The 23,061-nt window shown below is 57.3% G+C and overlaps 2 protein-coding genes and 1 long non-coding RNA gene across 3 annotated transcripts in view; all 3 read left to right on the top strand.

Annotated features, from left to right (window-relative positions):
* LRRC45 (leucine rich repeat containing 45) overlaps positions 1 to 7,628 on the top strand; it is a 25,645-nt gene extending 18,017 nt beyond the window's left edge. Inside the window, 9 exon segments of the mRNA XM_075579995.1 lie at positions 1,821 to 1,880; positions 1,882 to 1,899; positions 2,141 to 2,252; positions 2,329 to 2,399; positions 2,473 to 2,565; positions 4,369 to 4,461; positions 5,516 to 5,668; positions 5,757 to 5,904; positions 6,209 to 7,628. Of these exon segments, the coding sequence (XP_075436110.1) occupies positions 1,821 to 1,880; positions 1,882 to 1,899; positions 2,141 to 2,252; positions 2,329 to 2,399; positions 2,473 to 2,565; positions 4,369 to 4,461; positions 5,516 to 5,668; positions 5,757 to 5,904; positions 6,209 to 6,447 (987 nt within the window). The 3' untranslated portion in view covers positions 6,448 to 7,628.
* Positions 7,629 to 7,968: 340 nt separating this feature from the next.
* Positions 7,969 to 9,442, top strand: LOC142472523 (uncharacterized). Its single transcript, XR_012789748.1, has 2 exons — positions 7,969 to 8,527; positions 9,226 to 9,442. It is a non-coding gene; the product is annotated as an uncharacterized LOC142472523 (long non-coding RNA).
* Positions 9,443 to 11,604: 2,162 nt separating this feature from the next.
* The window catches only part of RAC3 (Rac family small GTPase 3), a 17,081-nt gene continuing 5,624 nt past the window's right edge, over positions 11,605 to 23,061 (top strand). Inside the window, exons 1-5 of the mRNA XM_075579728.1 lie at positions 11,605 to 12,045; positions 17,803 to 17,874; positions 20,387 to 20,504; positions 20,585 to 20,647; positions 21,022 to 21,181. Of these exons, the coding sequence (XP_075435843.1) occupies positions 12,011 to 12,045; positions 17,803 to 17,874; positions 20,387 to 20,504; positions 20,585 to 20,647; positions 21,022 to 21,181 (448 nt within the window). The 5' untranslated portion in view covers positions 11,605 to 12,010. The remainder of the gene's footprint in view (positions 12,046 to 17,802; positions 17,875 to 20,386; positions 20,505 to 20,584; positions 20,648 to 21,021; positions 21,182 to 23,061) is intronic.

The following is a 23,061-nucleotide window of genomic DNA, read 5'->3' on the forward strand; positions in this document are numbered from 1 at the left end:
TGATATTGTGAAATAAACAGTGAAACACACAATATATGAATAAGGGAACCGACTTCACTCAAACCCTCAGCAAGACTGTTCCAAAAGTCTTCACACAAGCAACTCTCCAAATCCAGGGGAGCGACGTAGGGACCGTGAAAAATAGAACAAATCTACATAGTGCAATAAAGCTACAACAGTGAAAACATATATTAGAACCCAAAAAGGCCTAGTCACAATAGAGCAGGAATAATCCGGCAATAAGGAGACCAATCCAGTGTTGCTAGCCGCCCTGGGCGGTCTATGATGCAACGTCGAAAACGCGTTGCGTCAGGTCACAGCAGCTGGGGCAGGAGACAGAGAACGCAGTCCTATCCTGAGGAGCCGGAGACGTCCACGGAGAACGAGATCGCGTGACCGGACGTGACGCATCGGGCCCGATGGATGCGGAAGAGACTGCAGGCGTGTGCCGTGTGAGAGGGAGCGGTGAGACTGTACCGTGTGAGAGGGAGCGGTGAGACTGTACCGTGTGAGAGGGAGCGGTGAGACTGTACCGTGTGAGAGGGAGCGGTGAGACTACCGTGTGAGAGGGAGCGGCGAGACTGCACCGTGTGAGAGGGAGCGGCGAGACTGCACCGTGTGAGAGGGAGCAGTGAGACTGTACCGTGTGAGAGGGAGCGGCGAGACTGTACCGTGTGAGAGGGAGCGGCGAGACTGTACCGTGTGAGAGGGAGCGGTGAGACTGCACCGTGTGAGAGGGAGCGGTGAGACTGCACCGTGTGAGAGGGAGCGGTGAGACTGCACCGTGTGAGAGGGAGCGGTGAGACTGCACCGTGTGAGAGGGAGCGGTGAGACTGCACCGTGTGAGAGGGAGCGGTGAGACTGCACCGTGTGAGAGGGAGCGGTGAGACTGCACCGTGTGAGAGGGAGCGGCGAGACTGCACCGTGTGAGAGGGAGCGGCGAGACTGTACCGTGTGAGAGGGAGCGGTGAGACTGTACCGTGTGAGAGGGAGCGATGAGACTGTACCGTGTGAGAGGGAGCGGTGAGACTGCACCGTGTGAGAGGGAGCGGTGAGACTGCACCGTGTGAGAGGGAGCGGCGAGACTGTACCGTGTGAGAGGGAGCGGCGAGACTGCACCGTGTGAGAGGGAGCGGTGAGACTGCACCGTGTGAGAGGGAGCGGTGAGACTGCACCGTGTGAGAGGGAGCGGTGAGACTGCACCGTGTGAGAGGGAGCGGTGAGACTGCACCGTGTGAGAGGGAGCGGTGAGACTGCACCGTGTGAGAGGAGCGGTGAGACTGCACCGTGTGAGAGGGAGCGGTGAGACTGCACCGTGTGAGAGGGAGCGGTGAGACTGCACCGTGTGAGAGGGAGCGGTGAGACTGCACCGTGTGAGAGGGAGCACAATCTGTTTTTAAAGTATCGTGTTTGATCTGCACCATGCTTGTTTATCTCTTTGGCCGAGATTGCTGACTACCATCATTGACCATCCAGGGCGGCTAGCAACACTGGATTGGTCTCTTTATTGCCGGATTATTCCTGCGCTATTGTGACTAGGCCTTTTTGGGTTCTAATATATGTTTTCACTGTTGTAGCTTAATTGCACTATGTAGATATTTTTCTATTTTTCATGGTCCTTACTTCGCTCTCCTGGATTTTGGAGGGGTGGTGAGCAGCAAGCCAGAGAACAGAGGAAAGAGCAGCAGGTCGGGGGGAGCAGGGAGCAGCAGGGCAGGGGGGAGAGGTGTGTGTTGGGGGGGAATAGGGGTGGGGGGGGGGAATGCGGGGCCTGTGAATGCGGGGCCTGTGAATGCTCAGGTTTTTGTGTGTTTTGCCAGGAATCTGCAGAACGTGAAGCAAAAATCAGACGGGATTTAACGGCTACAAATGAGAAAAAACCTTAATTACCGCAGCAAGGTAATTCCCAAGCCTGGGAGGGGGCGCACGGCGACAAACCGGGGGAGCGCCTGGGAGGGGGCGCACGGCGACAAACCGGGGGAGCGCTTGGAGGGGGGGAGCGGTGACGAGCCGGGGGAGCGCCTGGGAAGAGGGGATCGCTTGAGAGGGTGCACGCGGTGACTCCCCTGTGGGGGGGGGGGGGGGCAGGTTTGGGATGTTCATGCTGGTGTTTCCTAATGCCCGGGGGATTTTGCTGCAGATAGAGGAGCTGGAGAGAAGGTGCAAAGCACAACAGGATTGTGTGTTTGAGCTGAAGCAGGAAATGACCCACACAAGTGCAGAGCTGAAGCTCCGAGCGGTGCAGGCAGAAGGTGAGTGTCTCAGTGTGCAGCAGTGGGAGGGAGCTGGTGATATTCGGGTTGTGTCACCCCCTGTGCTCCCCCGCAGAGCGGCTGGAGTCGGAGAGGAAGCGGTTCCGCCAGTCCCAGGATGATACGAGCCGGCTGCACCAGAAGGAGGTGAGGAGGCCTCGTGGCTGCCTGATAAACAGGCGTGTAGCGGAACCCGTCCGAATGTCTCCCATCCCCGCAGGTGGATCGCCTGACCCGTCACACGGAGGAGAGCGAGCGCGCTGCGCAGGAGAAGGTGCAACGTCTGGAGGCTGTGAGAGTGGGGCTGGAGGAGGTAAGGACGCGGGGTGGGGAGGTGTGAGTGGGGGGGCGCTAATCCCTGTGTGAGGGGAGGGGGCGCTGCTCCCTGTGTATGCGTGATGGGGTGCACTGCTCCCTGTGTGTGCGTGAGGGGGGGGGGACGCTGCTCCCTGTGTGTGCGTGAGGGGCGCACTGCTCCCTGTGTGTGCGTGAGGGGGGCGCTGCTCCCTGTGTGTGCGTGAGGGGGGGGCGCTGCTCCTGTGTGTGCGTGAGTGGGGGGACACTGCTCCCTGTGTGTGCGTGAGGGGGGGCGCTGCTCCCTGTGTGTGCGTGATGGGGGGCGCTGCTCCCTGTGTGTGCGTGAGGGGGGGGACACTGCTCCTGTGTGTGCGTGAGGGGGGGGGACGCTGCTCCCTGTGTGTGCGTGAGGGGGAGGATGCTGCTCCCTGTGTGTGCGTGAGGGGGGGGGATGCTGCTCCATGTGTGTGCGTGAGGGGGGGGACACTGCTCCCTGTGTGTGCGTGAGAGGGGGGACACTGCTCCCTGTGTGTGCGTGAGGGGGGGGGGACACTGCTCCCTGTGTATGCGTGAGGGGGGGGGACACTGCTCCTTGTGTGTGCGTGAGGGGGGGCGCTGCTCCCTGTGTGTGAGTGAGGGGGGGCGCTGCTCCCTGTGTGTGCGTGAGGGGGGGGACACTGCTCCCTGTGTGTGCGTGAGGGGGGGGGACACTGCTCCCTGTGTGCGCGTGAGGGGGGGGGCACTGCTCCCTGTGTGGTTGTTGGGGGGGAATGGGGGCGGTTCTTTCTGTGTGCGTGAGGGGGGAAGGGCACTGCTCCCTGTGTGCGTGAGGGGTGGAGGGCACTGTCCCCTGTGCGCAGTGAGGGGGGAAGGGCACTGCTCACTGTGCGCGTGAGGGGGGGGCGGGCACTGCTCACTGTGCGCGTGAGGGGGAGGGCACTGCTCACTGTGCGCGTGAGGGGGGAGGGCACTGCTCACTGTGCGCATGAGGGGGGAAGGGCACTGCTCCCTGTGTGCGTGAGGGGTGGGGGGGCACTGCTCACTGTGTGTGCGTGAGGTAAGGGCGCTGCTCCCTGTGTTTGCGTGAGGGTGCTGCTCCCTGTGTTTGCGTGAGGGGGGGAGGGTGCTGCTCCCTGCGTGCTGGAGTGGGGCGCTGGTGTGTGCATGGGGGGGGGGCGCGCTGGTGTGTGTGTGTGTTGAGTGGGGGGAATGGGGGGCGCTGCTCCCTGTGTTTGCGTGAGGGGGGGGGAGGGCGCTGCTCCCTGTGTTTGCATGAGGGGGGGGGAGGGCGCTGCTCCCTGTGTTTGCGTGAGGGGGGGAGGGCGCTGCTCCCTGTGTTTGCGTGAGGGGGGGAGGGTGCTGCTCCCTGCTTGCGGGAGGGGAGTGGTGCGCTGGTATGTGCGTGGGGGGGGGGAGGGCGCGCTGGTGTGTGTGTGTGTTGGGGGGGAATGGGGGGCGCTGCTCCCTGTGTTTGCGTGAGGGGGGGGGGAGGGCGCTGCTCCCTGTGTTTGCGTGAGGGGGGGGGGATGGCGCTGCTCCCTGTGTTTGCGTGAGGGGGGGGAGGGTGCTGCTCCCTGCTTGCGGGAGGGGAGTGGGGCGCTGGTGTGTGCGTGGGGGGGGGGGTGCTACTCCCTGCGTGCGGGAGGGGAGTGGGGCGCTGGTGTGTGCGTGAGGGGGGAGGGTGCTGCTCCCTGCGTGCGGGAGGGGAGTGGGGCGCTGGTGTGTGCGTGGGGGGTGGCGCGCTGGTGTGTGTGTGTGTGTGTTGGGGGGGAATGGGACTGCTCCCTGTGTTTGCTGATGATGTACTCTGTCTGTGCAGGAGTTGAGCAGAGTGAAAGCCACAGCCGTCAGTGAGCGAGTTCAGGCGGAGGAGGCGATGCAGAAAGTGCAGAGCCTGGCACAGCTGGAGGAGGTGAGTGTGCACTCACGCTACCGTGAGTGTGTCATTTAAACCATGGCCGCCACTTGAAGCAAAGCAGGTTTAAGCCTCCATGCAGCTCCGTATTAAGTGGTCTGACCTGCTCAGGAGGCGACTCCATCTTGTCACATGGCTGGAGGAGGTGAGGGCTATCTAACTGACGCACGCGTACACAGGCACGCACGCACAGCCACACACAGCCACGTACACAGACGCGCACACACACAGCCACACCAGGTATCCGCTGATGCTTGCTCATTACCTGGCGCCCACATTCTGGCATACTCTAGGCGTAATCCCACGTGGCCGTCGGCTCTGGGGCGTGTGCCGCGGCTCTGGGGCGTGTGACGCGGCTCTGCGGCGTGTGACGCGGCTCTGCGGCGTGTGACGCGGCTCTGCGGCGTGTGACGCGGCTCTGCGGCGTTACACATCTCTATCCCGGGAGACGTTTAAGACGCACTTGTTGCGATCGATGCTCCTGTTCCGTGTATATACGGGGACGTTCTCGGTGTTTAATACAGGTTTAGTTTCCGGACTAGTGATGTATTTGCAGGTTACAGGAATGGGACTGGGGCTGCTGCAAAGATTTATTTATAAAATGTGTTACCAGGCAGTAACACATTGAGAGTTACCTCTCGTTTTCAGGTATGTCCTGGGCACAGAGTTAAGACAAATAACACATGGTTACAAATACAGTTACATAAGTGAACAGGGTATACATTATATACAAGACATTGCGTGTACAGTTACAGATAATATATATAATAGGCGTATGTAACAGTTACAGATAATATATATTATAGGCGTATGTAACAGTTACAGATAATATATATTATAGGCGTATGTAACAGTTACAGACCAGATTAAAATGTGAGACAGCCATGGATGATGGATGAAAGCTTATGTAAAGCGTGATCCACTTTGTCATGTCGCCCAACAAATCCATATCCCCCCGTGTAACCGGCACCTCTCCCATCCATTGCTCGGGGGGGGGGGGGGTATGGGGGTTCTGTATCCATATTACTGACAATGTGCCTGCGCTGTGCAGCAGGAGAAGCTGCGGACAGTTACGCACTCCCGGGACCAGGCTCAGGCCCATTTCCTGCAGCAGAGGGAGCTGGTGGGAGAGCTGCAGACGCAGAACAACCACTGCAGCCTGGAAATCGAGGGTCTGAAGAGAAGGATCGGCGGGTTACAGCAGGTACGCGCTCCGCTCCGTGGCCGCGCGCTGCGGGGGGAGGGGGGTGGACCGGTTGTCACTAGTAATTGGGGGCTGCCGTGACCTGCAGGATGTGGCCAGGAGGGAGCAGGAGAAAGTGGCGGACGTGACGAAGGTGCGAGTGGAACTGCAGGAGCAGATCGGGCACCTGGAGGCGGAGCTTGCGCGGCACGCCGGGCAGGCGGAGAAAGTCTGCGCTCTGGAGAGGCAGCAGAAAGGTGATAGGGGGGGAGGTGATAGGCAGGGGGGGATAGAGGGGAGGGGGAGGTGATAGGCAGGGGGGGATAGAGGGGAAGGTGATATGAGAGGGGGATAGAGGGTGTGGATGTGATATGAGGGGGGATAGAGGGGGCGGGCAGGGAGGTGATATGAGGAGGGGTGGGGAGGGGATAGAGGGGGCAGGGGGGTGATGAGGGGGGAGGGGGCGGGGAGGTGATATTGGGGGGGGAGGGGGATGAAGAATTGGTAAGGTGAGATAAGGTGAGAGTAAAAAGGTTGAGGGATGTCCGTGTCACCTTGCAGTGCAGGCAAGCTGCCACCGTGAGGCGCTGCTGGACAAGGAGGGGGACATCTCGTCCCTGCTGGAGAAGCTGAGGCTGAAGGATGCGGAGATTGCGAGGATGAGAGAGGAGGAGGCGCAGAGAGCAGGCATGCTGCACAGTGCCGTCCTGTCCTATATCCACACCTCCCCCCGCCCCATATCCACCGCTGCCCCCACCACTAACCCCCACCTCATATCCGCACCTCCCCCCCACCACTAACCCCCACCTCATATCCGCAGCTCCCCCGCCCCACTAACCCCCAGCTCATATCCGCACCTCCCCCGCCCCACTAACCCCCAGCTCATATCCGCACCTCCCCCACACCACTAACCCCCACCTCATATCCACAGCTCCCCCCCACCACTAACCCCCAGCTCATATCCGCAGCTCCCCCCCACCACTAACCCCCACCTCATATCCACAGCTCCCCCCCCACCTCATATCCGCAGCTCCCCCCCACCTCATATCCGCAGCTCCCCCCCACCACTAACCCCCACCTCATATCCGCAGCTCCCCCCCACCACTAACCCCCACCTCATATCCGCAGCTCCCCCCCATCACTAACCCCCACCTCATATCCGCACCTCCCCCCCACCACTAACCCCCACCTCATATCCGCAGCTCCCCCCCACCACTAACCCCCAGCTCATATCCGCACCTCCCCCACACCACTAACCCCCACCTCATATCCGCAGCTCCCCCCCACCACTAACCCCCACCTCATATCCGCAGCTCCCCCCCACCACTAACCCCCAGCTCATATCCGCAGCTCCCCCCCATCACTAACCCCCACCTCATATCCGCAGCTCCCCCCCATCACTAACCCCCACCTCATATCCGCACCTCCCCCCCACCACTAACCCCCACCTCATATCCGCAGCTCCCCCCCACCACTAACCCCCAGCTCATATCCGCACCTCCCCCACACCACTAACCCCCACCTCATATCCGCAGCTCCCCCCCACCACTAACCCCCAGCTCATATCCGCACCTCCCCCCCACCACTAACCCCCACCTCATATCCACAGCTCCCCCCCACCACTAACCCCCAGCTCATATCCGCACCTCCCCCACACCACTAACCCCCACCTCATATCCGCAGCTCCCCCCCACCACTAACCCCCACCTCATATGCGCTGCTCCCCCCCACCACTAACCCCCAGCTCATATCCGCACCTCCCCCACACCACTAACCCCCACCTCATATCCGCAGCTCCCCCCCACCACTAACCCCCACCTCATATCCGCAGCTCTCCCCCACCACTAACCCCCACCTCATATCCGCAGCTGCCCCCACCACTAACCCCCACCTCATATCCACAGCTCCCCCCCACCACTAACCCCCAGCTCATATCCGCAGCTCCCCCCCCCCACTAACCCCCACCTCATATCCGCAGCTCCCCCCCACTACTAACCCCCAGCTCATATCCGCAGCTCTCCCCCCCCCCACTAACCCCCACCTCATATCCGCAGCTCCCCCCCACCACTAACCCCCAGCTCATATCCGCAGCTCCCCCCCGCCTCATACCCGCAGCTCCCCCCCCACTAACCCCCACCTCATATCCGCAGCTCCCCCCCACCACTAACCCCCAGCTCATATCCGCAGCTCCCCCCCACCACTAACCCCCACCTCATATCCGCAGCTCCCCCCCGCCTCATATCCACAGCTCCCCCCCACCACTAACCCCCACCTCATATCCGCAGCTCCCCCCCACCTCATATCCGCAGCTCCCCCCCACCACTAACCCCCACCTCATATCCGCAGCTCCCCCCCGCCTCATATCCGCAGCTCCCCCCCGCCACTAACCCCCACCTCTGTCCCTGACAATCACCCAACTCCTTGAGTGCCTTATTGAAGTGATGGCGAGAGGTGCTCCGACTCTCACATATAAGGGTCTCTTCTGTTAGAAATGAATGTTTTCAGTAATTGGGCCCGGGGGTTTCCAGAACCGGGCCCCGGGTCAGGGATTAGTGCAGGTTTCCAGAACCGGGCCCCGGGTCAGGGTTTAGTGCAGGTTTCCAGAACCGGGCCCCCGGGTCAGGGATTAGTGCAGGTTTCCAGAACCGGGCCCCGGGTCAGGGTTTAGTGCAGGTTTCCAGAACCGGGCCCCCGGGTCAGGGATTAGTGCAGGTTTCCAGAACCGGGCCCCGGGTCAGGGTTTAGTGCAGGTTTCCAGAACCGGGCCCCCGGGTCAGGGATTAGTGCAGGTTTCCAGAACCGGGCCCCGGGTCAGGGATTAGTGCAGGTTTCCAGAACCGGCCCGCGTTATTCCCAGCTCCGGGTCAGGGATTGGTGCAGGTTTCCAGCTCCGGGCCGCGTTATTCCCAGCTCCGGGCCACGTTATTCCCAGCTCCGGGCCACGTTATTCCCAGGTCCGGGCCCCGGGTCAGGGATTAGTGCAGGTTTCCAGAACCGGCCCGCGTTATTCCCAGCTCCGGGCCCCGGGTCAGGGATTAGTGCAGGTTTCCAGAACCGGGCCACGTTATTCCCAGCTCCGGGTCAGAGATTAGTGCAGGTTTCCAGAATCGGGCCGCATTATTCCCAGCGGCCGGGCCCCGGGTCAGGGATTAGTGCAGGTTTCCAGAACCGGGCCACGTTATTCCCAGCTCCGGGTCAGAGATTAGTGCAGGTTTCCAGAACCGGGCCACGTTATTCCCAGCGGCCGGGCCCCCGGGTCATGGATTAGTGCAGGTTTCCAGAACCGGGCCAGGGTTTAGTGCAGGTTTCCAGAACCGGGCCAGGGATTAGTGCAGGTTTCCAGAACCGGGCCAGGGATTAGTGCAGGTTTCCAGAACCGGGCCAGGGATTAGTGCAGGTTTCCAGAACCGGGCCAGGGATTAGTGCAGGTTTCCAGAACCGGGCCAGGGATTAGAGCAGGTTTCCAGAACCGGGCCACGTTATTCCAGCTCCGGGCCCCGGGTCAGGGATTAGTGCAGGTTTCCAGAACCGGGCCACGTTATTCCCAGCTCCGGGCCCCGGGTCAGGGATTAGTGCAGGTTTCCGTGACGTGTTTATCAGGGGAAATGGTCCAATCGGAATAGAGTAACAATCCTGGGGACTGGTGCTGTGGGCTCACATTGGCGCCTCTGTGCGCTGTGTATCGCCCCTGTAGCAGTAGAGCGGATGTGAGGTGGGGAGATCTGACACGTTGTTTTGTACTTTTGATTTATTTTCACATTTTATAATGATTTTTAAATAAAGATTGTATTTATCTTCCTGTGTCTGTTAAGTGTTCCAGCCATAAAGCCGAAAGTCCTTTTATATTATCACTAGAGCAAGCTTGACCCCCTCTACCACTCAATATGCCGCTCTGTTCTCCAATGCAACTACAACACACATCACTGCGAAATGCTCAAAGAACTAGATTGGTCATCACTAGAGTCTAGGTGCAAAGTTCACCTTTCCTGTCTTGCCTTCAAATACTTTTTGGGAAAGCTACCCAGCTACCTGAACAAGCTCCTCACCCCTACCACATGCAGCACTTACCATCTGAGATCTGACTCCAAAAGACTGTTCATGGTCCCAAGGCTCAACAAAGTATCCGACCGCTCCTCCTCCTCTTACCGTGCACCCCAAAACTGGAACAGTCTACCGGAGACTCTCACAGCCGCCACCAGTCTAAGTTCTTTCAAAACTAAAGCTGCCTCACATTTTAATCTGGTCTGTAACTGTTACATACGGATATAACATATATTATCTGTAACTGTTACATACGCCTGTAATATATATTATCTGTAACTGTTACATATTCCCATAACATATATTATCTATAACGGTTATACGTGCCTATAACATTATCTGTAACGGTGCATGCAATGTGTGTATATATATCGAGATCTACATATATAGCCACACCCCCACACCCAGTAAGCTCTTAAAAATAAATACATATAATCACTTGTGAGCACATTCACATGTCTTAGGCAGGTCTGCACCCCCGCCATTCACCATTATCCCAATGCTTCCACTGCAGCAAGGGATTCTGGGAAATGACACTGTGTCACCTTTTGGAAAAAAAACATTGTTACATGGAGCCCATATAAGCTAATGCTCGCTGTTAACACAGCTTTAAAGCACAGCATGCGAATCAGATGCAAAGCCAGAGAAACCATTCACAGACATGTTTCAACCTTAATGGGTATCATCGGTGTGAGGTTGGTTGTACTGCTGGCTTTGCATTTTCGAGACTAGGGAATCCCTTGCTGCAATGGAAGCACTGTGTGCTGGGGATAATGGGGAAAGGCGGTGTTGCAGACCTGCCTAAGGCTGAGTCCCCGCTGGCGCTGAGCGCACTCATGCATGGAGAGCGCTCCAAGCATGAGCGCCGGGTGTCTTGCCAGGGATTTGATTTTCCTGCGTGGGTGTGTGTGTGTGGGAGAGACACGGTTGAGAGACTGGGTGTGTGGGGGAGAGACAGGGTGGGTGGTATAAGCCTGCAAGCCACTTCCAAGGCATGACCAATTCGCAGGTTCTAACACTACCTGATTAAAATTCTTACTTACCGCTATAATTAGTGGAAGAATGATCACACTGGATCTGTCACAACAAGCTGCATGTCAAAAAAAGAACTGCTTACTTGGAAAGTGGACAGGGGCGAGCTTAAACCCTGGGGGTGGGTTAGTATGTACCTCTGTATAACGCTCTGCTGGGGCGACATGTACTTCTATAATGCTGTGCTGGAGGTATGTACCTCTGTATAACGCTGTGCTGGGGGGACATGTACCTCTCTATAACGCTGTGCTGGGGGGGGGTATGTACCTTGGTATAACGCTGTGCTGGGGGGGGGGGGCATGTAGCTCTGTATAACGCTGTGCTGGGGGGGGGTATGTACCTTGGTATAACGCTGTGCTGGGGGGGCATGTAGCTCTGTATAACGCTGTGCTGGGGGGGCATGTACCTCTGTATAAAGATGTGCTGGGGGGCATGTACCTCTGTATAACGCTGTGCTGGGGGGGGCATGTACATCTGTATAACGCTGTGCTGGGGGGCATGTACCTCTGTATATCGCTGTGCTGGGGGCATATACCTCTGTATAATGCTGTGCTGGGTCATATACCTCTGTATAACGCTATCTCCGGATCCCCCCGCCCCCCGCTCGGATGTTTCCGTTACCCTTCGGCTATCTCCGGATCCCCCCGCCCCCCGCTCGGATGTTCCCGCCTCCCTTCGGCTATCTCCGGACTCCCCCCGCTCGGGTGTTTCCGCCTCCCTTCGGCTATCTCCGGACTCCTTCCAGATCCCCCCTGCTCGGGTGTTCCCGCCTCCCTTCGGCTATCCCCGGATCCCCCTTCGCTCGGGTGTTCCCGCCTCCCTTCGGCTATCTCCGGATCCCCCCGCTCGGGTGTTCCCGCCTCCCTTCGGCTATCCCCGGATCCCCCTTCGCTCGGGTGTTCCCGCCTCCCTTCGGCTATCTCCGGATCCCCCCGCTCGGGTGTTTCCGCCTCCCTTCGGCTATCTCCGGACTCCCCCGATCCCCCCTGCTCGGGTGTTTCCGCCTCCCTTCGGCTATCCCCGGATCCCCCTTCGCTCGGGTGTTCCCGCCTCCCTTCGGCTATCTCCGGATCCCCCCGCTCGGGTGTTTCCGCCTCCCTTCGGCTATCTCCGGACTCCCCCGATCCCCCCTGCTCGGGTGTTTCCGTCTCCCTTCGGCTATCTCCGGACTCCCCCCGATCCCCCCTGCTCGGGTGTTTCCGTCTCCCTTCGGCTATCTCCGGAGTCCCTTCGGCTGCTCCCGTTTGTCTCCGGTTCCTTCCTCCTCCGGCTCCCGGTTCCGTCACTGAGATGCAGGCCATTAAATGCGTTGTGGTTGGAGATGGGTGAGTGACCCGGTTGCTGCTGAGCAGTGACCCGCCGGGTGTGATGATGCAGATTGGGAGCCGAGGCGCAATTATCCATATATATATATATCACGCTATCTCTCTACATTAATAGGGCTATATAAATAAAGACATGCATACATCACCCGCTATATCTATCTATCTAACACCCGCTATATCTATCTAACACCCGCTATATATATATAATTGCACCCAACCCCCTGCAATACATCTATATCAAACCTATATGTGCTGTATCACCCGCAATACATAGGTACCACGCTGTATCACCCGCAATACATAGGTACCACGCCGTATTCCCAGCAATTCAGGTACCACGCTGTATCACCCACAATACATAGGTACCACGCCGTATCACCCGCAATACATAGGTACCACGCTGTATCACCCGCAATACATAGGTACCACGCCGTATCACCCGCAATACATACGTACGACGCCGTATCACCCGCAATACATAGGTACCACGCTGTATCACCCGCAATTCATAGGTACCACGCCGTATCACCCGCAATACATAGGTACCACGCTGTATCACCCGCAATACAGAGGTACCACGCTGTATCACCCGCAATACATAGGTACCACGCCGTATTCCCAGCAATTCATAGGTACCATGCTGTATCGTCCGCAATACATAGGTACAGCACCATATCATCCGCAATACATAGGCACAGCACCATATCATCCGCAATACATAGGTACAGCGCTGTATCGTCCGCAATACATAGGTACAGCGCTGTATCGTCCGCAATACATAGGTACAGCGCTCTATCGTCCGCAATACATAGGTACAGCGCTGTATCGTCCGCAATACATAGGTACAGCGCTGTATCGTCCGCAATACAGAGGTGCAGCGCTGTATCATCCGCAATACATAGGTACAGCGCTGTATCGTCCGCAATACAGAGGTGCAGCGCTGTATTGTCCACATTATATAGGCCACCCTATATGCACAATATCGCCAACAGTTCATATGTATTGCCCTGTATTCACCCTATCACCACCCGCAGTACATATGTACCGCAGCCTATCGTCCGCAATTTACTAATGTTACCCTGTAAATACACTTCTATTGTATAAAAAGACCCATCCCATTACTAATATATACATTACTAATATATACATTACTAATATATACATTACTAATATATACATTACATTACTAATATACAGGCATACCCCGGTTTAAGGACACTCACTTTAAGTACACTTGCGAGTAAGGACATATCGCCCAGTAGGCAAACGGCAGCTTACGCATGCGCCTGTCAGCACGTCCTGAACAGCAATACCGGCTCCCTACCTGCACCGAACCTGTGCGCAAGCAGGGAGACTATAGAGCCTGTTATAAATGCGTTATTTACATCAGTTCTGCATGTATATGACGATTGCAGTACAGTACATGCATCGATAAGTGGGGAAAAGGTAGTGCTTCACTTTAAGTACATTTTCGCTTTACATACATGCTCCGGTCCCATTGCGTACGTTAATGCGGGGTATGCCTGTATACATTACATTACTACTATATACATTACTGATATATACATTACATTACTAATATATACATTACTGATATATACATTACTAATATATACATCCCATTACTAATATATACATTACTAATATATATATACATTACATTACTACTATATACATTACTGATATATACATTACATTACATTACTAATATATACCAGCCCCATATGTTCTCATCCCATGCAGATCGTGGCATTATCCTCTGCAGAGACCAACGCCTCCTACACACTGACCTATTATCACAGAGCCCCACCCTTCCATATATATGTGTGCACATCGTGGTATGTGTGTGTGTGTGTGTGTACATCGCGGTGTGTATATATATATATATATATATATATTGTGTGTGCGCAAGCGCACACCGCGGTGTGTATATAAATGTATGTATGTGTGCGCGCAAGTGCACATCGTGGTGTATATATATATATGTGTGTGTGTGTGTGCACATCGCGGTGTGTGTATATATATATGTGTGTGCGCACATCGCGGTGTATATATATATATATGTATGTGTGCGTGTGCGCACATCGCATTATAGATGTGTGTGCGTGTGCGCATTATATATATCTATATGTGTTTGTGCATTATATATATATATATATATATATATATATATATATATATATAATGCGCACACACGCACACATACGTGTGTGTGCGCACGCATTATATAAATATATAAATAATGTGTGTGTGTGCACGCGCATTATATATATATATATACTATATATATATATATATATATATATATATATATATATATATATATATTGTGCACACACACACATATATATATATATATATATAATGCACGTGCACACACACACATATATAATGTGCACGCACACACACATATCTATATACACCGCAATGTGCGCACGTCCGCACACACACATATACAGTTAGGTCCAGAAATAATTGGACACTGATACAAGTTTTGTTATTTCGGCTGTGTACCCATTCAAGTTACAGTTAATTAATGAATATGGGCTTTAAGTGCAGTCTATCAGCTTTAATTTGAGGATATTCACATCCAAATTGGAGGAAGGGTTTAGGAATTACATCTCTTTAATATGTAGCCCCCTCGTTTTCAAAGAACCAAAAGTAATTGGACAATTGACTCAAAAGCTGTTTCATGGACAGGTGTGGGCTATTCCTTCGTTATTTCATCATCAATTAAGCAGGTAAAAGGTCTGGAGTTGATTCCAGGTTTGGCATTCGCATTTGGAAGCTGTTGCTGTGAACCCACAACATGCGGTCAAAGGAGCTCTCAATGCCAGTGAAACAGGGCATCCTTAGGCTGTAAGAAAATCCATCAGAGAGATAGCAGGAACATTAGGAGCGGCCAAATCAACAGTTTGGTACATTCTGAGAAAGAAAGAACGCACTGGTGAGCTCTGCAACACAAAAAGGCCTGGACATCCACAGAAGACAACAGTGGTGGATGATCGTAGGATCCTTTCCATGGTAAAGAAAAACCCCTTCACAACATCCAGCCAAGTGAAGAACACTCTCCAGGAGGTAGGCATATCATTATCCAAGTCTACCATAAAGAGAAGACTTCACGAGAGCAAATAAAGAGGGTTCACCACAAGGTGCAAACCATTCATAAGCCTAAAGAATAGAAAGGCCAGATTAGACTTTGCCAAACAATATCTAAAAAAGCCAGCCCAGTTCTGGAACAGCATTCTTTGGACAGATGAAACTAAGATCAACCTGTACCAGAATGATGGGAATAAAAAAGTATGGAGAAGGCTTGGAACGGCTCATGATCCGAAGCATAACACATCATCTGTAAAACACGGTGGAGGCAGTGTGATGGCATGGGCATGCATGGCTTCCAATGGCACTGGGTCACTAGTGTTTATTGATGTGACAGAAGACAGAAGCAGCCGGATGAATTCTGAAGTGTATAGGGATATGTTGTCTGCTCAGATTTAGCCAAATTCAGCGAAGTTGATTAGACGGCGCTTCACTTTACAGATGGACAATGACACAAAACATACTGCGAAAGCAACCCAGGAGTTTTTTAAGGCAAAGAAGTGGAATATTCTGCAATGGCCGATTCAATCATCTGATCTCAACCCGATCGAGCATGTATTTCACCTGCAAAAAGACCCACGACCAAACAGCAACTGAAGACAGCTGCCATAAAGGCCTGGCAAAGCATCACAAAGGAGGAAACCCAGCGTTTGGTGATGTCCATGCGTTCCAGACTTCAAGCAGTCATTGCCTGCAAAGGATTCTCGTGCATTATATATACAGTTGTGTGAAAAACAAAGTGCACCCTCTTTGAATTCCATGGTTTTACATATCAGGACATAACAACAATCATCTGTTCCTTAGCAGGTCTTAAAATTAGGTAAATACAACCTCAGATGAACAACAACACATGACATATTACACCGTGTCCTGATTTATTTAACAAAAATAAAGCCAAAATGGAGAAGCCATGTGTGAAAATCTAAGTACACCTTATGATTCAATAGCTTGTAGAACCACCTTAAGCAGCAATAACTTGAAGTAATCGTTTTCTGTATGACTTTATCAGTCTCTCACATCGTTGTGGAGGAATTTTGGCCCACTCTTCTTTACAACTTTGCTTCAGTTCATTGAGGTTTGTGGGCATTTGTTTATGCACAGCTCTCTTAAGGTCTTTGGCCAAGGTATTTTAAGCCTGTAACAGCGTCATGGCGCGTCCCGGCTGTAATCGCGTCCCGGTGTGCCGTCTGTAACTGCGTCCCGGTGCGGCCCGTCTGTAACCGCGTCCCGGTGCGGCCCGTCTGTAACCGCGTCCCGGCGCGGCCCGTCTGTAACCGCGTCCCGGCGCGGCCCGTCTGTAACCGCGTCCCGGCGCGGCCCGTCTGTAACCGTGTCCCGGCGTGGTCCATCTGTAACCGCGGCCCGGCGCGGCCCGTCTGTAACCGCGTCTTGTCTGTAACCGCGTCCCGGCGTGGTCCATCTGTAACCGCATCCCAGCGTGGTCCGTCTGTAACCACGTCCTGGCATGGTCCGTCTGTAACCGCTACCCGGCGCGGCCCGTCTGTAATCGCGTCCCGGCGCCGCCCGTCTGTAACCGCGTCCTGGCGCGGCCCATCTGTAACCGCGTCATCGGCGCGGCCCGTCTGTAACCACGTCACGTCACGGCCCGTCTAACCGCGTCACGGCGCGGCCGTCTGTAACCGCGTCACGGCGCGGCCCGTCTAACCGCGTCACGGCGCGGTCCGTCTGTAACCACGTCCCGGCGTGGTCCGTCTGTAACCGCAACCCGGCGCGGCCCGTCTGTAATCGCGTCCCGGGGCGGCCCGTCTTACCGCGTCCTGGCGCGGCCCATCTGTAACCGTGTCACGGCGTGGCCCGTCTGTAACCGCGTCACGGCGCGGCCCGTCTAACCGCGTCACGGCGCGGCCCGTCTGTAAGTCCTAAAACTGCTACACCTGCAATAAGCTCTCATAACCTCGTACGGCCGCCATTATACTGGGCGCCCGCCGGCGCGTGCGCGCTGACACACGTCGCGAACCACACGCCTCAATCCTATGAGGCACGACTGCGTTTTGGACAGACATCTATTTGTCTTTCCAAGCGCCGGCCGCGTGACGTGAATTGGTTTGGCCACTGAGGGTGAACCGCTCACGTGATGTCACGGCCACGCCCCCCCCCCATCGCCTGAAGCGCAGTGCACATTCGCGGGAGCGACAGGCGTGCGCCACGTGCTCGCGCTCCGCGACTATGATCTCCGCCTAATGGAGGGAGAGCCGTGTTTAATGCAGCGGTGCGCAAACTGGGGGGGCGGGAGATTTGTCTGGGGGGGCGCGGGCGGTTGCAGGGGTCCCGCGATCTTCCCCGAGGCATTTAAATGAAAAGCCGCGGGATCGCGTGAGGCCTCTGTAACCTCTACTTACCGGGATTCTGAAGGCTGTGACGCGTCGCCATGGCAACGCGGCATCATTTGACGCTGACACAAGAGGTGAGGGGGGAGAAGGCAAGGGGGGCGCAGCTCTAATAGTTGCTCAGCCCCGGTTTAATGGGCGGGTCGTTCACATGCTGAGCAAGAGCCGCCATTAAAAAGGTGGGATGAGTGAGCGTGGAAACAGGAAGGATGGGTCGCTAACGTGTGTGCGTGTGTGTGTGTGTGTGTGTGTGTGTGTGTGTATCGCAGTGTGTATATCGCCTCCCGTCTGTTTGTGTATTCCTCTTCAGAGCTGTGGGGAAAACCTGTCTCCTAATTAGTTACACGACTAACGCCTTCCCGGGAGAATACATCCCAACTGTGTGAGTAACAAACCACGGGGGCACACGCTGGGGGGCATGGGGCTGGCACAGGCTGGGGGGCATGGAGCCGCACCGGCTGGGGGGCATGGGCCTGGCACAGGCTGGGGGGCATGGGGCTGGCACAGGCTGGGGGGCATGGGGCTGGCACAGGCTGGGGGCATGGGGCTGGCACAAGCTGGGGGGCATGGGGCTGGCACAGGCTGGGGGGGGGGCATGGAGCTGGCACAGGCTGGGGGGGGGGAGCATGGGGCTGCGCCGGCGGGGGGGCATGGAGCTGGCACAAGCTGGGGGGCATGGGGCTGGCACAGGCTGGGGGGGTAGTGGTCTGGCACAGGCTGGGGGGCATGGGGCTGGCACAGGTTGGGGGGGAGCATGGGGCTGGCACAGGCTGGGGGGCATGGGGGCTGGCACAGGCTGGGGGGCATGGGGCTGACACAAGCTGGGGGGCATGGGGCCGCACCGGCGGGGGGCATGGGGCTGGCACAAGCTGGGGGGCATGGGGCTGGCACAGGCTGGGGGGCATGGGGCTGGCACAGGCTGGGGGGCATGGGGCCGCACCGGCGGGGGGGCATGGGGCTGGCACAGGCTGGGGGGCATGGGGCTGGCACAGGCTGGGGGGCATGGGGCTGGCACAAGCTGGGGGGCATGGGGCTGGCACAAGCTGGGGGCATGGGGCTGGCACAGGCTGGGGGGCATGGGGCTGGCACCGGCGGGGGGGCATGGAGCTGGCACCGGCGGGGGGGCATGGGGCTGGCACAGTCTGGGAGGGAGCATGGGGCTGGCACAAGCTGGGGGGCATGGGGCTGGCACACGCTGGGGGGCATGGGGCTGGCACAGGCTGGGGGGCATGGGTCTGGCACAGGCTGGGGGCATGGGTCTGGCACAGGCTGGGGGGGCATGGGTCTGGCACAGGCTGGGGGGGCATGGGTCTGGCACAGGCTGGGGGGTGCATGGGTCTGGCACAGGCTGGGGGTGCATGGGTCTGGCACAGGCTGGGGGGTGCATGGGTCTGGCACAGGCTGGGGGGGGCATGGGTCTGGCACAGGCTGGGGGGTGCATGGGGCTGGCACAGGCTGGGGGGGGCATGGGTCTGGCACAGTCTGGGGGGCATGGGTCTGGCACAGGCTGGGGGGTGCATGGGTCTGGCACAGGCTGGGGGGGGGCATGTGTCTGGCACAGGCTGGGGGGGCATGGGTCTGGTACAGGCTGGGGGGGCATGGGTCTGGTACAGGCTGGGGGGGCATGGGTCTGGCACAGGCTGGGGGGGGCATGGGTCTGGTACAGGCTGGGGGGCATGAGTCTGGCACAGGCTGGGGGGGGCATGGGTCTGGCACAGTCTGGGGGGGGCATGGGTCTGGCACAGGCTGGGGGGGGCATGGGTCTGGCACAGTCTGGGGGGGGCATGGGTCTGGCACAGGCTGGGGGGGGGCATGGGTCTGGCACAGGCTGGGGGGGGGGCATGGGTCTGGCACAGGCTGGGGGGGGGGCATGTGTCTGGCACAGGCTGGGGGGGGGGCATGGGTCTGGTACAGGCTGGGGGCATGGGTCTGGCACAGGCTGGGGGGGAGCATGGGTCTGGCACAGTCTGGGGGGGCATGGGTCTGGCACAGGCTGGGGGGGCATGGGTCTGGCACAGCTGGGGGGGCATGGGTCTGGCACAGGCTGGGGGGGGCATGGGTCTGGCACAGGCTGGGGGGGCATGGGTCTGGCACAGTCTGGGGGGGGGCATGGGTCTGGCACAGGCTGGGGGGGGCATGTGTCTGGCACAGTCTGGGGGGGGGGGCATGGGTCTGGCACAGGCTGGGGGGGGCATGTGTCTGGCACAGTCTGGGGGGGCATGGGTCTGGCACAGGCTGGGGGGGGGGCATGTGTCTGGCACAGTCTGGGGGGGGCATGTGTCTGGCACAGTCTGGGGGGGGGCATGGGTCTGGCACAGGCTGGGGGGGGGGCATGGGTCTGGCACAGGCTGGGGGGGTCATGTGTCTGGCACAGTCTGGGGGGGGCATGTGTCTGGCACAGTCTGGGGGGGGGGGCATGGGTCTGGCACAGGCTGGGGAGGGGGGGGGCATGTGTCTGGCACAGTCTGGGGGGGGGGCATGTGTCTGCACAGTCTGGGGGGGGCATGGGTCTGGCACAGGCTGGGGGAGGCATGGATCTGGCACAGGCTGGGGGGGCATGGGTCTGGCACAGGCTGGGGGGGGGGGCATGTGTCTGGCACAGTCTGGGGGGGGCATGTGTCTGGCACAGTCTGGGGGGGGGCATGTGTCTGGCACAGTCTGGGGGGGGGGCATGTGTCTGGCACAGTCTGGGGGGGGTGCATGGGTCTGGCACCGGCTGGGGGGGGGGGGCATGGGTCTGGCACAGGCTGGGCGACACGGATGACTGGGTGAGACTGGCCACTTGTTGCTTCCGTTGGTGGCACGGTGGTCTGGGGAGCGATGCTGGTGGGACACAGGACACATACCGGTCTCTTGGGGTGATTGAGCGGTGGCTCTTTGTCATGTGACGACAGGTTTGATAATTATTCGGCCAATGTGATGGTGGACGGGAAGCCAGTGAACCTGGGACTGTGGGACACCGCTGGGCAAGAGGATTATGACCGACTGCGGCCGCTCTCCTACCCACAAACGGTGTGTGAGTTGGCCTCTGCTTGTAGGAGAAGCTCCGGTGGGAAGGAGCCATGTTGCTGATCCCCCTCTCTCTTCCCCAGGACGTGTTCCTGATCTGCTTCTCCCTCGTTAGCCCAGCTTCGTTCGAGAACGTCCGAGCCAAGGTAACGGAGAAGGGACGACAGGACCGGCAAACTACGCCAGGGACAGGCACCACCTGTAGCTCCTTATACACTGACCCATCCCATGTCCTGTCGTACTCCCGCCCCTCTCTGTCCTTGTGCCGTTTCTCTCTCGGCCCCCCTGCCCGGTGTCTGTCTCTCTCGGCCGCCCTGCCCGGTGTCTGTCTCTCTCGTGCCCAGTTTCTGTCTCTCTAGGCCCACCACTGTCTCTCTCGGCCCCCCTGCCCATCTCTCCGCGTCTCTCGCCCACCTTGCGGGTGCTTGGGGTCCCCCCGTACACACACAGCATATGATTTAATGGTTGGCATTGCTGTATACGAGTTATACACCCTAATATTGTCGCACTTTGCTTCTAGTGGTACCCAGAAGTGAGGCATCACTGCCCCAACACCCCCATCATACTGGTGGGCACCAAGTTGGATCTGAGGGATGACAAGGACACAATTGAACGGCTGAGGGACAAGAGACTGTCGCCCATCACATACCCCCAAGGCCTGGCCATGGCCCGGGAGATTGGTAAGAGATTGGGTAACAATGTATCGCTCTCTGACCCCCCCCCCCCCCCGAGTCTTACTATATTGAATGGGGTGGCAAGTGTTTAATTACGGAGGCTTTCAAACCATGACCTCTGTGGGAGTGTCCGACATGTTTAATGCGGGTAAGAAGCCTTTTGGTTCATGAAGCTGGATCGAGACTGGCAGTAGCTTGTACAGAATATTATAGGCTAAAGCGGTTAAATTCAGGCATTATTGAAATCCCTGCTCTCTGATTGGTTACAATTCCAGGCATTATCCAATCAGTAACGACCCAGAATTTTTGGCACCCTGCCAAGTTTGCAGCCAATCAGCTTTCAGTTCTCATTCACAAAGAGTGGGATCAGCACTCAGACAGGGGAGGTGATTGGACAGGAGGCAGCAGCAAGACACTGACTCCTCCCCCACCCTGCCTGCAGCCAGGCACTGACTCCTCCCCCTCCCTGCAGCCCGACACTGACTCCTCCCCCTCCCTGCAGCCCGACACTGACTCCCCCCCCTCCCTGCAGCCCGACACTGACACCTCCCCCTCCCTGCAGCCCGACACTGACTCCTCCCCCACCCTGCAGCCAGGCACTGACTCCTCCCCCTCCATCCCTGCAGCCAGGCACTGACTCCTCCCCCTCCATCCCTGCAGCCAGGCACTGACTCCTCCCCCACCCTGCAGCCAGACACTGACTCCTTCCCCACCCTGCAGCCAGACACCGACTCCTCCCCCTCCCAGCAGCCAGACACTTACTCCTCCCCTCCCTGCATCCAGACACTGACTCCTCCCCCTCCCTGCAGCCAGACACTGACTCCTTCCCCACCCTGCAGCCAGACACTGACTCCTCCCCCTCCCAGCAGCCGGGCACTGACTCCTCCCCCTCCCTGCAGCCAGTCACTGACTCCTCCCCCTCCCTGCAGCCAGGCACTGACTCCTCCCCCTCCCTGCAGCCAGACACTGACTCCTCCCCCTCCCTGCAGCCAGGCACTGACTCCTCCCCCTCCTGCAGCCAGGCACTGACTCCTCCCCCTCCCTGCAGCCAGGCACTGACTCCTCCCCCTCCCTGCCTGCAGAGAGCTCCGCCCAGGAGGGTGAGGGGATAGGTGTGTGTCTGTTGTGTGGGTGTAAAGGGGGCAGCAGAGTGTTTTATTGGTGTGTGTTTTGTGGGTGGAGGAGGTGTATGTCTCTAGTGTGTGGGTTTACAGGGGGGCTGCAGTGGGTTTTGTGGATGTAGAGGTGGCAGAGTCTGTTTTGTTGGCTTGTGTGTGTCTGCAGTGTGTTTAGTGGGTGGGTGTAGAGGGGGGCAGCAGTCTGTATTGTTGGTTTGTGAGTGGGTGTAGAGGGGGGCAGCAGTCTGTATTGTTGGTTTGTGAGTGGGTGTAGAGGGGGGCAGCAGTCTGTATTGTTGGTTTGTGAGTGGGTGTAGAGGGGGGCAGCAGTCTGTATTGGTTTGTGAGTGGGTGTAGAGGGGGGCAGCAGTCTGTATTGTTGGAGTGTGTCTTTAATGTTTTGTGGGTAAACGGGGCTGCAGTTTGTGGGTGTATAGAGGGGCTGCTGTGTGTTTTGTGGGTGTAGAGGAGGGCGGCTGCAGTGTGTAGGGGGGACTACAGAGTGTGTTTGTGTGTATAGAGGGGGGCTGTGTGTATGCACAATTTCGCTTTAATAAACTTGCAGTAAAAGCAAAAGGATATAGACAATCACGCTGATAAAAATCAATGTCTACAAAAGTGTATATTTTTTATGAGGAAAAACACAAATATATATATAACCCTACATTTAACCGATAATAGTAACAATCCCCGAACAACAGGGCATTACTGGCCAATAATGCCCTGGCTGGTTATACTCCCTCGGCCCTTCAACTCTCCCAGCCAGGG

The sequence above is a fragment of the Ascaphus truei genome, chromosome 22 (genome assembly GCF_040206685.1).
Source record: "Ascaphus truei isolate aAscTru1 chromosome 22, aAscTru1.hap1, whole genome shotgun sequence".
NCBI lineage: Eukaryota > Metazoa > Chordata > Amphibia > Anura > Ascaphidae > Ascaphus > Ascaphus truei.